Raw genomic sequence first — 13,529 nt, forward strand, 5'->3', positions numbered from 1 at the left:
CAATTCTAGCCAGGCACACTAATGGGAGAATTCACCGTGACACACACTCACTCCATCACAGCACAGACAAGTTCAAAATCAAACAGAAAAAGTCCCAGACTAAGAAAAAGCTACTCAGGACTCTGACCTCAGAGGCCCCCATGTGATTCTGAGACTTTCTAAGAGTTAGGTCAGCCGCTGAAGGAAATGGGTGGGAAGGAGCAAAGGCTGGGAACCCAAATCTTATGCTTCTTCTTTTTTTTGAGACAGGGTCTCGCTCTGTCGCCCAAGCTGGAGTGTAGTATGTGATCTGGGCCCACTGAAACCTCTGCCTCCCAGGTTCAGGCAATTCTTGTGACTCAGCCTCCAGAGTAACTGGGATTACAGGTGTGTGCCACCACACCCGGCTAAGTTTTGTATTTTTAGTAGAGACAGGGTTTCACCATGTTGGCCAGGCTGATGTCAAACTCCTGGGCTCAAATGATGTGCCTGCCTTGGCCTCCCAAAGTGCTGGGATTATATGTGTAAGCCACTGCACAGGCCAAAATCTTATGCTTCTTAAAAGGGCAACACCATCAATCATTTTATAACTACTTGGTTTTCTTCCTAGACCAATGCTCATATGGAAGCATGGCTAATCCTACTTGACTTTTTTTTTTTTTTTTTTTGAGACGGAGTTTCTCCCTCATTGCCCAGGCTGGAGTGCAGTGGCGTGATCTCAGCTCACTGCAACCTCTGCCTTCCCGGTTCAAGCGATTCTCCTGCCTCAGCCTCCCAAGTGGCTGGGATTACAGGCATGTGCCACCATGCCCAGCTAATTTTGTATTTTTAATAAAGACAGGGTTTCACCATGTTGATCAGGCTGGTCTCAAACTCCTGACCTCAAGTGATCCACCCGCCTTGGCCTCCCAAAGTGCTGGGATTACAGGCATGAGCCACCATGCCCAGCTACATTTTTTTTTTTTTTAAATACAATGCTCTTTCAGCATTTTCAGAAAACTCCAAAAGGAATGATCTCTTATTAATAGAGCAGTTGGGCTCAGAGAACTGTGTAAGTGATAATAATAAAGGGAAGGATATGAGAGAATGCCTATTTTACATTTTTCCTCAAAAGAGCTCAGACTGCCTTATAAATACAAGTCTACTAATCCGCCACACACTAGCTCCTGGTTAGACAGCAGATCTGAAACTTCCTTTTGCACTGGAGGATGTGTTTGTATAAATACTTACTCAGAATTCGCTTAGTCAAAATGAGCATACGATGGGTTACTGATTTAGGGTGTTTGAACTGAATGAACATTCATGTTAGAATTTAGATCAGCTTGGCCGGGCACGGTGGCTCACGCCTGTAATCCCAGCACTTTGGGAGGCCGAGGTGGGCGGATCACGAGGTCAGGAGATGGAGACCATCCTGGCTAACACGGTGAAACCCCGTCTCTACTAAATATACAAAAAATTAGCCAGGCGTGGTGGCGGGCGTCTGTAGTCCCAGCTACTCGGGAAGCTGAGGCAGGAGAATGGCATGAACCTGGGAGGCGGAGCTTGCAGTGAGCCGAGATCGCGCCACTGCACTCCAGCCTGGGCGACAGAGCGAGACTCCGCCTCAAAAAAAAAAAAAAAAAAAAAAAAAGAATTTAGATCAGCTGTGTTGATCTAAAGTGAACTTGACTCATGAATTAGAATATGTTCTATTAGCTCCTAGGATTAGAGGGGGAGGAGGGGCAAGACTTTCTTATTGGCTGAAAGAAATATATAGGTGGTCCCTAAACGAGCTGCTGATACCCCGGAAGGTTTTCAGTGCATCAGTAATCCACAATAAATGTTTAATCAAAACAGAGTAGGCAAGCAATTAGCTCAGTGATAAAAATCACACATTTGTAAACAGGATGGCAGGAAAAGGAAACTGTTTAAAAGCAACTTATTTTATGTGAAAAATAGCTTTTATAGGGAAATGGTATAATGTAGAGTCATGAAAAATTATGAGCTAGGGTAAGATAACATGTATTTGCGGTAATATTTGGTTAATCTAACACTAGAATAATTTATGTCAAGTACTCTTTTTTATCCTTTAGTTGGCTGTGTTTAAATATTCTGGCCTCAAATTTTAGGAACCCATTAATTAATCCATTTATTCAGTAGTCATTCATCCCCTGATACAAACATAGCAATATTCAGGGTGCTGGTTACAGGGAGGGCAGGATGCAAAAAAGTGTAAGGGAGCATCTCCCAGTACTTTGTTTATTTATTTTTCGAGACAGAGTGTTGCAGTGGTGCAATCTTGACCCCACCTCTCTGGTTCAAGCGATTCTTGTGCTTCAGCCTCCCGAGTAGCTGGGATTACCGGCGTGCGTCACCACACCCGGCTAATTTTTGTATTTTTAGTAGAGATGGGGTTTCACCGTGTTGGCCAGGCTGGTCTTGAACTCCTGACCTCAGCTGATCTACCCGCCTTGGCCTCCCAAAGTGCTGTCTCCCAGCACTTTACAATGCTATTGGGAAATGAGAACTATAGCCACATAAAAGTTAAGTAATATGAGTAAACAAAATATAATACAAAACAGAAATATAAGGGATACCACAAGATAGTGAGTGCTACTGTGGTTTTAAGTAACAAACAACTGTTGGATTATGAGAGAAAGTGTGTGTAAGAGCACACAATAAGCATCAGTGGGCACAGAAGACTTCCTGGAGGAAGTGATGTGCAGAATTTGGGCGGGAGGGAAGATGATTTCTTGTTAAGAAACTAGATGAAATATATATATATATGTGTGTGTGTGTGTGTGTGTGTATATATATGTGTGTGTGTATATATATATATATATATATATATTCTTTTTTTTTTTTTGAGACAGAGTGTCACTCTTGTTGACCAGGCTGCAGTGCAATGGTGTGATCTCAGCTTACTGCAACCTCTGCCTCCTAGGTTCAAGCGATTTGCCTCTGGAGTAGCTGGGATTACAGGCACACACCACCACGCCTAGCTAATTTTTGTATTTTTAGTAGAGAACGGGTTTCACCATGTTGGTCAGGCTGGTCTTGAACTCCTGACCTCAGGTGATCCACCTGCCTTGGCCTCCCAAAGTGCTGGGATGACAGGTGTGAGCCACCGCACTTGGCTGAGATACATACTTTTGGTTAGATCTGTCTAGGTGAGAAAGAGGGCATTTATGTTGTTCAGGATAGTAGAAAGGTTAGAAAGATTTGCCTAGATTCATAGAATCATAGAATTTTGGACCTAAAATGATTCTAAAACAATTAGCTAGGGCACCAGTTCTCAAATGTGGATGCACGTTATAATTACCCATGGAGCTTTTCAAAATTCCAGTGCTGGGTTTTACCCTAGAGACTGATTTAAGTGATCTGGGTGAGGCCTGGGTGTCGGGAGGTTTAAAAACTCCCCAGGTGATTCTAATGTACAGCTTTAGCTTGAGGACCACTGATTTAGTCCAACTCCCCAGTTTTATGAGAAAAGGACCACCTTCAAATTTGTTCACACACAGCTGGTAAGAGCTGCCAGGACACCCAGTGAGCCCCAGCTCTGTTCACCACTCTCGGTTGTTTGTCTTTGACAATGTATTGTGTAGTTCTCTGGAGACCACGCCAGAGAATTGGATTTTTGCCATAAAGGTCATGGGAAGCCACTGAGGGTTTTTGTGCAGGAAAATGGCACGTTAAAAACAAATGGTCCTGCAACTTCTAGAAAGACATCAGAATTGAAAGGAATAAATGCACCCTAACAACCCAGGGGACTGATGCTATCCAAGTAAATACTCCTCTGAAATTTAAGTTTTCATGTTTATATTTTGAATTAAAAACTAATACTGTGATAATTTCTATGTCATGGCATTCAAATAAAGAGAACTGTGCTCCTCTAACTTGTGGTTGTCTAGAAAGAAGTTTCTTCTGGCCAATTCGTTCTGTTGTTTACATTTTTCTTTGATTTTATCCTTTACAACTATCTAAGTGTTCTATGTTTCATTCCTTTTTGTCTTTTCTGCCCTTTCCCTCTTCTCCAATCAAGGACATTTGTTAATTGCCCACAATATGCTCATGCATATTTATATGTCTACACCTCCCTCTCCCGTTATTGTCCCCAGGGCAGTATTGTCCAATAAAGATATAATTTGAGCCACATACGTAAAATTTTAGAAACAGATTAAATTAATATTAATAATCTATTTTATTTAACCCAATATATCCAAAATTGTATAGGTTCAACATATAGCCATTATAAAAATACAAATGAGATATTTTATATTCTCTTTTTCATCATACGTCTCTGAAACCTGCTGTGTATTTTATGGTTACAGCACATACCAATTGAGATGCTATATTTTCTTTTCTTTTTTTTTTTTTTTTTTTTTGAGACGGAGTCTTGCTCTGTCGCCCAGGCTGGAGTGCAGTGGCCGGATCTCAGCTCATTGCAAGCTCCGCCTCCTGGGTTCACGCCATTCTTCTGCCTCAGCCTCCGGAGTAGCTAGGACTACAGGCGCCTGCCACCTTGCCCGGCTAGTTTTTTGTATTTTTTAGTAGAGACGGGGTTTCACCGTGTTAGCCAGGATGGTCTCGATCTCCTGACCTCGTGATCCGCCCGTCTCGGCCTCCCAAAGTGCTGGGATTACAAGCTTGAGCCACCGCGCCCGGCCGAGATGCTAGATTTTCAAAATTCAAAAACATGACACGATAAGGTTGGGTTTCAGGAAACATGTATTGTGCTTCAATTTTTAAATTTATATCGATTAAAATTACATAAATGTAAAATGCAGTTCCTCAGTTGTACTTAACACATTTCAAGTGCTCACTAGCCACATGTAGTGAATAGCACAGGTCTAGGGTTTTATATGATGGTTTCTCATTCTGCAGCTTGATAGGATCCTAGGTTCATTTTAATGAGTTTGATTGCTCTACCCTTATTGAAGAATCTGTTTTCCTTAGGAGTCTTAAAGGAGACAGGATCTGAAAAAGTTGATCATAAAAACAATTTAAGGTTCTCTAGGGGCCGGTGCAATGGCTCACGCCTGTAATCCCAGCATTTTGGGAGGCTGAGGCTGGTAGATCACTTGAGGTCAGGAATTCAAGACCAGCCTGGCCAACATGGTGAAACCTCATCTCTACCAAAAATACAAAAAAATTAACCAGGTGTGGTGGCGCACGCCTGTAATCCCAGGGAGGCTAAGATACAAGAGTCTCTCGAACCCAGGATGCGGAGGTTGCAGTGAGCTGAGATCCCACCACTGTACTCCAGCCTGGGCGACAGAGCAAGACTCTGTCTAAAACAAACAAACAAACAAACAGCAAAAAAAGAAAAACAAAAAACAATTTAAGATTCTCTGAACAAAGATTCAACATTTAGCACAAGAAGGTGGGCAGGGTTGTAAGCAGTTTAGGAAGGAAAATGGGGAGGAGGGAAAAAGACAGGTTTTGGCGCCCATTCCTAGTCAAACACCATTGGGAAATTTAAAAATTATATAGAAAATCAAGCAGCCAGGGCCAGGCATGGTGGCTCACACCTATAATCCCAGCACTTTGGGAGGCTGAGGCTGGCGGATCATGAGGTCAAGAGATCAAGACCATCCTGGCCAACATGGCGAAATCCTGTCTCTACTGAAAATACAAAAATTAGCCAGGCATGGTGGTGCGTGTCTGTAGTCCCAGCTACTCGGGAGGCTGAGGCAAGAGAACTGCTTGAACCTGGGAGGTGGAGGCTGCAGTGAGCCAAGATTGTGCCATTGCACTCCAGCCTGGGTGACGAGTAAGGCTCCATCTCAAAAAAAGAAAAGAAAAGAAAAAAGAAAAGCAAGCAGCTGAGAGAGAGAGAGAGAGAAAAAAGTACAATATTCAGAATGGTGAGAGAAAAAAGGAACAAATTAAAAAGTGGATTTGGGCCAGGTGCAGTGGCTCATACCTGTCATCCCAGCACTTTGGAAGACCGAAGCAGGTGGATCAATTGAGGTCAGGAGTTTGAGACCAGCCTAGCCAATATGGTGAAACCCCATCTCTATTAAAAATACAAAAATTAGCCATTGTGGTGGCACGCGCCTGTTGTCCCAGCTACGTGGAAGACTAAGAGGCAGAAGTTGCAGTGGGCCATGATCACACCACTGCACTCCAGCCTGGGCAACAGAGTGAGATTCTATCTCCAAAAAAAAGAAGAAAAAAAAAAGTGGATTTGTCTGTTCTCAGAAGAAAAAAAGGAGTATCACTTACACAAAAATCGTTTACATAAAGTGCTAATAATGTATTCTTATAGATCTTTTCCCCCTAAAAATTTAGTATGTTATACAAATGACTATTTGATTGCATAAGCAACTTTGACACCGCCGCTCACCCCCCACCAATTGAAAATGTCCTAATATTGAAAGGTAGAGATAAATAAGTGCAAATAGCTTATTTTTCTTTCACCAACTCCCTTCTTACTAATTGTTACTTCTCACATCGCTACTGTGTGCATAATCTATAGTGGGTTTGCACAGACTAGACACAATATAAGGCAGGTTAAGATCTTAAATCGTCTGATAATACTTAACCTTCAATTAGTTGTGTAAACAAGGGCGTAAATAGTGTCAACAGCAGTGGGCAGAGCAGCCCTGTGCTGACAGGAATCCACAGGCTTGAGCCCAGATAGCTCCTGAGTAGCCTCAGACAGCTGTGGGAACAGCAAAGCCCAAAGCTCCTTGTACTAATCTGCCTGTGCCCAGCAGAGGGGTGAAAAGACAGAACAGACCTGTGGGAGGTGCTCTGGCCTTTTCTTCCAGAGCAGTTGCTTCCTCTGTTCTTCTGACAACCCTACTGTTTCTGATCATGCTGCGAACTTCTTTTTCCAACTGACAAAATCTCAAAGATGGATGATGGCAAATTCTAACTCAGTTCCTGCTTGCTAATGCTTAGAAGAATATGCTATCATCCCACTTTTTTTGGTAGGTGGAGGTGAAGTTTCCTGATCATAAGAACTCGGGCCCTCCAGACATGAGTTCTAAAGGTTCCATTTTGTTGGCTCAGGATCAAAGAAAATCCTGATAATGATAGTGATAATGTGCAACTTAAAAGTCATCAGACAATTATTAAGCACCTATTTTGTGGTACAGCAGAAAAAGCATTAAAAATTCAACAAGTACTAAGAGTGTACCTACTATGTGTTCAGAACTGTGCTAGGCACTGGTGTAATAACAATAACTATAATAACAATAATAACTAAGAATTTTAAGTGCTTATATGGTGCTAGGAACTGTACTAAGCAATTTAGTTATTTTTATTATTCCCATTTTTCACAGGAGACTGAGGCACAAGGGGTTAAATAACTTGCCTACGTAAACAAACTAGAATACGGATTTCCCATTTCACCTAAAGGTGAGATGACTTTCCAAAGGTCACACAGCAGTCAGAAGGGGAGGCAGGCAATCTAGCCCCATGACCCCACAGTGGAGCTTTAAGTAGGTTAATGTAAATGAAGATAATGATACCTACTTTCAGAACTTTATACATTTGCTAAATAATGCATATACTATGTCTAGCACAGTGCTTGGTAAACATTATCATTATTAGGAATTCATTAATCCAAGTGCATAATCACTCAGTATGCACTGGTACAGCCACCCCAGTTGTTAAAAGTATTGAAATGTTTCCATGTCAGTTGATAGAACCTCTGCCCTAGGCCCATGAGTAGCCCCCTTACTGGCCATGCAGCCCCTCTTGCAGGAGCCCTCCAAACCCCTAGCATTGTAAGGGCCTCCAGGACCCTGTTCTGATGGTTAGTGCCTGTGCTGCACCAGTTGTTATGTATTTTCACCATATCCTGGCTACAAATATGAGCTGGGTTCCTCATAGGCATAGTCTAGGAGGGGCACTGGGCATGACAGAAGAAAGCGATGACGGCAATGATGAAGGAGTGTGCTGAGTACAGTGGTGGACGATGGAAAAGCTCAGCTCAGGTGGGTCAGAAAGGCTTCATGGAAGGCAAGAGGCTGGCGCTAGCAATAACCTGTCTGGGTGGGTGAGTGGGAGCATCCCAGATCATCACTAAAGTTCTTTTGTCTCTCAGTTTCTTCATTCTTTTTTCTCTCTTTTTTTTTTTTGAGACGGAGTCTTGCTCTGTCGCCCAGGCTGGAGTGCAATGACGTGATCTTGGCTCACTGCAACCTCTGCCTGCTGAGTTTAAGCAATTCCCCTGCCTCAGCCTCCCGAGTAGCTGGGACTACAGGCACATACCACCATGCCTGGCTAATTTTTTTGTATTTTTAGTAGAGACGGGGTTTCACCATGCTGGCCAGGCTGGTCTTGAACTCCTAACCTCGTGATCTGCCCGCACTGGCCTCCCAAAGTGCTGGGATTACAGGCGTGAGCCACCATGCCCTGCCAGTTTCTTCATTCTTGTTTCCTCTACCTAGTTCAGGTCTTCACAACCGTTTGCCTAAATTTCCACAAGAGCTTTATATGTGCTCTTCTATGCACCAACTGTTCTAGAATCTGTTCTGTGGTTCCCTTACTGAACAACCTTTAGTAAGGTCCCCGTGGTCCTGTCTCCTCATCAAGGCACCCACAACCCACTAACCATCATGCAGCCTCGGCCTCTGCTTCTAGTCTTTCCCACTTGCTTTTGGGCATGCCCCCAGCGCAACTGCAAAATAAGATGTTCCCTACACTGGACTCTGTTGCTCCTGCTGCTTGGAACTTGTGGATCCTACCTCAGAGGTTTTCAGCACCCTCTTCAGATACAACTTCTTCGGTGAAACTTTCTTCCATCTATGTTCCTTTCTTCTCCCAGCCTCTTCTCCCACCCCAAGGTAGTATGTGGGGTAATGTGTTCTGAGAACTAGCCTACATTGATAGCTTATTGTATGCCAGGTGCTGTTCTGTGAGCTTTGCATGTGCTACCTTGTTCTATCCTCACAAAAACTCTACGAGGTAGGCACTATTATTATTATATTTATTTTTATGTTTTTTTATTCTACTTTTTGAGACAGAATCTCACTCTGTTGCCCAGGCTGGAGTACAATGGCGTGATCTCAGCTCACTGCATCCTCTGTCTCCTGGGTTCAAGCCATTCTCCTGCCTCAGCCTCCCGGGTAGCTGGGATTACAGGTACCTGCCACCATGTGAGGCTAATTACTGTATTTTTTTTTAGTAGAGACAGGGTTTCACCATATTGGCCAGGCTGGTCTTGAACTCCTGACCTCAAGTGATCCACCTGCCTTGGCCTTCCAAAGTGCTAGGATTACAGGAGTGAGTCACCACACCCAGCTGATTATTTTGTAATAAAAAAGACAGCAGCACAGAGAAGTGAAATAATTTTCCAGAGGCCATGCAGCAAGTGAACGGAGAAGCTGGGATTCCAAGCCAGGAAGCCGGCCTCCACAGCCTGTGCTCTTAGCCATTGCTTTATAGTGACTAACAACTTGCAAAGAAAAAGACAAGAGAAAAATTCTTGCATTATTACTTAATATATGCTACTTGGTTTTGTAATTTTTGTGTCATTATTTTATCTCTTTCTCTGCATGGGCTGAAAATTCCTAGAGGGGGGAGGAACTGGGTCTCAGAGCCTGCAGTCTCAGTTACCATCAGTTGTGGGCACAGGTAATGCTACTGAGCCATCACATCCTCTGGAGATTGTCAATTGGTCATGATCAAGCCCACCCTTCACTGGTATTTTCCCTAAATAAATTCATTGCTTGGCCAATCCCTGGGGCAGGATCAGGCCCAGGGTTCCACATGGACTCCAAGAAAGCAGTGCTTAGTTTTCTCATTCAGTTTGTGGCTGAGAAGTTGTCATTTATCGTCTGTACAATAAAGCAGATGTGTATGTGACTTCCCCTTTTCAGCAGTGGAGACACTGAAGCGGTCTGAGGTTATTTACCCAGAGTCCTCAGGCAGGTCTGTGGTGGAGCTTCGGTGGAACTAACTGGAAGTGACTCCATGTTTCCAGTCCAGGACCCTGGGCAACCCTGTGGTAATTGTGCCCTGATATAAGGACCAGTAGACGGACTACATTGTTGACTGACCAGAAAATTCTGGAACTCCCTAGCGCTATATTTTTACCTTGACACAAAATGAAATTATGACATCATCATGGGAACACAGGACTTCTTTCTTTTTATTTTCAGACCTTGCTCGATTTTTCCAAGGGTTGACTGATCAGTCCTTGTAATGGAAAAATGGAAATGGGAAAAAAATCATTGTGGAGAACCTGTAACATCTTCCATTTAACCTATTTGATAACTGGCTTTGTTCCAGAATCTAGAGAACAAAGTGAAAGATGCCGGCTTTAGAGGGCAACCAGTAACTTTGTATCTAGACACAATTCCTTGATAAGAAGCCAAGAACCTAGCCAAAAACTTTTAGAATCCCCTTTTTCTTTGGTGTTAGAACTGACAGCTGCTAAGAGTGTATGTGACTCTAGCGGGGAAAGCGGCTCATCCAAAAATAATGACAGCCAAATACTTTGCAGTAATACTATTTGTTATCCAGGGGTGTCCTCCGCCGCGTATAGCCACCATCTCTATTTTTGCCAGGGTTGAGGGGAATCGCTTACAGGTGTGGCGGGCCTGGAAATGGTGGCGTGGCCGGTTAGGGCGGAGTTGATCAGGAAAAGATCAGGACTTTATGGCAGAACAGAGTCCAACACCGTGCTCGGAAGAAAGTTCGAATATTTTGTTCGCTTTGGTTCCGGCAAGCCATCGCACAAGCCAGAATCTGTAACTCCAAACAGTAGCGCCCTCGAGCACGGTCCCCAACACGGTCCCCAACACTCACTCCCCATCGGCCTGGTCTGCGCCCGCAATCCGTCGCCCCCTTTAAGAGCTTGCTCCGCGGGACTAACGTTCGAACGGGCCTTGGCGCCCCTCCTCGGGCTCCGATTGGCCGTGCGCGGCGCACGAGGGCGCGCCGGCCAGCCCCGGAACGGTTGGCGGCCCTTCGTGATTGGCGGTCGAGGAGTCTATATAAGGCGCGGGGCGGCCGGGCTGCCCTGTTTAGCTACCGGACCCGAAACGGGGTAGTTGTCTGGTGTAGAGAGGTCTGCGGGGCAGTGAGCGCGCGTCACCGGAGTCATTTCTCTTCGGAGTCTTAGGTGATCAAGGGTGTGCCCACGGGGCGGACTTGTTTGCGCCTCCCGTTCCCTCCCAGTTTCCGAACGTAACACCCCGGCGCCGACGGCCCTGTGCAGGGGAGGCAGGATGGAGTTCAAGCTGGAGGCTCACCGAATCGTCAGCATCTCCCTGGGCAAGATCTACAACTCGCGGGTCCAGCGCGGCGGCATCAAGCTGCATAAGAACCTCCTGGTCTCGCTGGTGCTGCGCAGCGCCCGCCAGGTCTACCTGAGCGACCCGTGCCCCGGCCTCTACCTGGCCGGTCCCGCTGGGATCCCGGCGCCGCCACCGCAGCAGCAGCCCGGGGAGCCGGCGGCCGGGCCACCCGCCGGCTGGGGAGAGCCGCCCCCGCCCGTCGCCCGTGCCTCTTGGCCGGAGACCGAGCCGCAACCGGAGCGCCCTTCCGTCTCACACGCGCCGCGGGTAGGGGACGAGGTGCCAGTGACCACGGTGACCGGAGTCGGGGACGTTCTTCAGGGCGGAGAGGCGGACGCGACGGAAGCTGCCTGGAGCCGCGTGGAGCGGCCGCGCCAGGCGGCGGCCGGAGAAGCCGAGGGTCCCGCCGGAGGCTGGGGCGTCTTCCCCGAGGGATCGCTTGCCGCGCGCCGCCCCTGCGGCTGCCCCCTAGGCGGGGAGGACCCGCCGGGTACACCGGCCGCGACCCCCCGCACCGCCTGCTGCTGCGCGCCGCGACCAGCCGAGGACGAGCCCCCCGCGCCGCCCGCAGTGTGCCCCAGGAAGCGCGGCGCGGCGGGGGTGGGCGGCGGCCCAGCGGGCTGCCCGGCGCCCGGCTCGACCCCGCTCAAGAAGCCCCGCCGGAACTTAGAGCAGCCGCCGAGTGGAGGAGAGGACGACGACGCGGAGGAGATGGAGACCGGGAACGTGGCTAACCTCATCAGCATCTTCGGTTCCAGTTTCTCGGGACTCCTACGGAAAAGCCCCGGGGGCGGCAGGGAGGAAGAGGAGGGAGAGGAGAGCGGCCCGGAAGCCGCCGAGCCCGGGCAGATCTGCTGCGATAAGCCGGTGCTGAGAGACATGAACCCCTGGAGCACAGCCATCGTGGCCTTCTGAGCCCTTGGCCCCCATGCGGGGAGGAGGTTGAGCAGCGGGCGTCCTCGAAGTGAGGGCCGGGCCCTTGCCGGCTGCGAGGACGCCCAGAGACCGCGGCCGCTGAGCGCGTTGGGCAGACTGGTTGCCGCTGGGCATCGCAAACTGCCCCCGGGCGCATCTGGCTTTTCTGGAGACCTGGGAGCTTGAGGCTCATTGGAAGAGGACGATCTTTAACTTTTTGTGTTTGTGTATGTCTGTGTATGTAAGTTTGTCTTGTGGCATTAAGACTATTTTGTTCTGGAATGCACCACTCCTTCCCCAGGGCTTAAGAGATTGGGGGCAGACAGGGACTTTCCTCTGCCGGCTGCGTGGAGAAGGAAGCGGCTAAAAGGTTTGGGCCGGGGAGTTCCCCATTCGTTCTCCGGGGAGGGAGGGACTTTACACCCACCCCTCACCGGAAAGCTAGACCCGCTTCAGGGCCAGGAGTGGCGTTTCCGCACAGGATTTCCTAAGACGAGAGGGATTTAGCCAGCAGCACAGACTTGGATTCCTTCTGTCCCTCCCCACCTTTCTCTCCCAATGAAGAAACGTTTATATCCTGTGATTACTCTAGGAAAGGGGCATATTAACCGTCCTTTGCTTCCCCGCAGGGGAGAAAAAGCTTGAACTTCACAGAAGAGTTCAAGCTTGGAAATAATGGAGTTTATAGAGAAAAGATATATTTTTAAAAGCTCTAGGTCAGAACTACTACACAGTGCTTTTAAAAAGTGTTTAATGAAAGTTTACAGACAGAAGCCCGAAGTGGAAAGACCTTATGGTTTTGTAGATATGGTGACTCCAGTCTTTGTTATATAAAGGTTGGGGGAGCTGATAAGGTTTTTGTACAGTATTTTCTCCTTCGTTGTATTGATTTTTGTATAAAAATGTAACTTCTACGTGTCTAACACGTATTAAATATTTTGAAGCAACGTAACTGCCTGCTTGTCTGCAATAACCTGCCTGGGTTGGGAGGGAAGTGGGAGGAGGGAAACCAGGGCCTGGGCTAGAAAATTGAAGGTGTGGTTCTTAATATCAGTCATTCGCAGACTGAGAACATTGTTTACTGACTCCACTAAGTATCAAGAGAGACACGTTTAATTTTTCCTCCTAGATCAGAGGAATGCTATTAGATACTAATATCAGCGACCTGCCAGGTTCTTGAAACCTACCGCTACAACTGGCTTTTCTAAGGTCAGTTTAGACCAATTTGTCACCCAATATGTGGGTGTATATTATTAAGTAATTTAACCATCAGCTTTTGAAGCCCTGCTTATCTGCAAAAATGTTTTTCAGCAAAACTTTGTTTCCTGTTAAGCTGTTAATATGGGTCATCTTTTAGCTTTGTAATTGAAAAAAAAAAAGTTTAGATAGTAGTTTACC

The 13,529-nt window shown here is 46.7% G+C and overlaps 1 protein-coding gene across 1 annotated transcript; it reads left to right on the forward strand.

Moving 5' to 3' along the window:
• Positions 1–10,025: 10,025 nt before the first annotated feature.
• On the forward strand, positions 10,026–13,083 carry LOC105484527 (immediate early response 5). Its single transcript, XM_011746246.2, has one exon. The coding sequence runs from the start codon at positions 11,148–11,150 to the stop codon at positions 12,129–12,131; it is 984 nt and encodes a 327-aa protein (XP_011744548.1). The 5' UTR covers positions 10,026–11,147; the 3' UTR covers positions 12,132–13,083.
• Positions 13,084–13,529: the final 446 nt, after the last annotated feature.

Source organism: Macaca nemestrina, chromosome 1 (assembly GCF_043159975.1).
Source record: "Macaca nemestrina isolate mMacNem1 chromosome 1, mMacNem.hap1, whole genome shotgun sequence".
NCBI classification, from domain to species: Eukaryota; Metazoa; Chordata; class Mammalia; order Primates; family Cercopithecidae; genus Macaca; species Macaca nemestrina.

Bases quoted from the DNA above. Each gene is read 5' to 3' on its own strand.
- LOC105484527 (XM_011746246.2), top strand. From the start codon at position 11,148: ATGGAGTTCAAGCTGGAGGCTCACCGAATCGTCAGCATCTCCCTGGGC.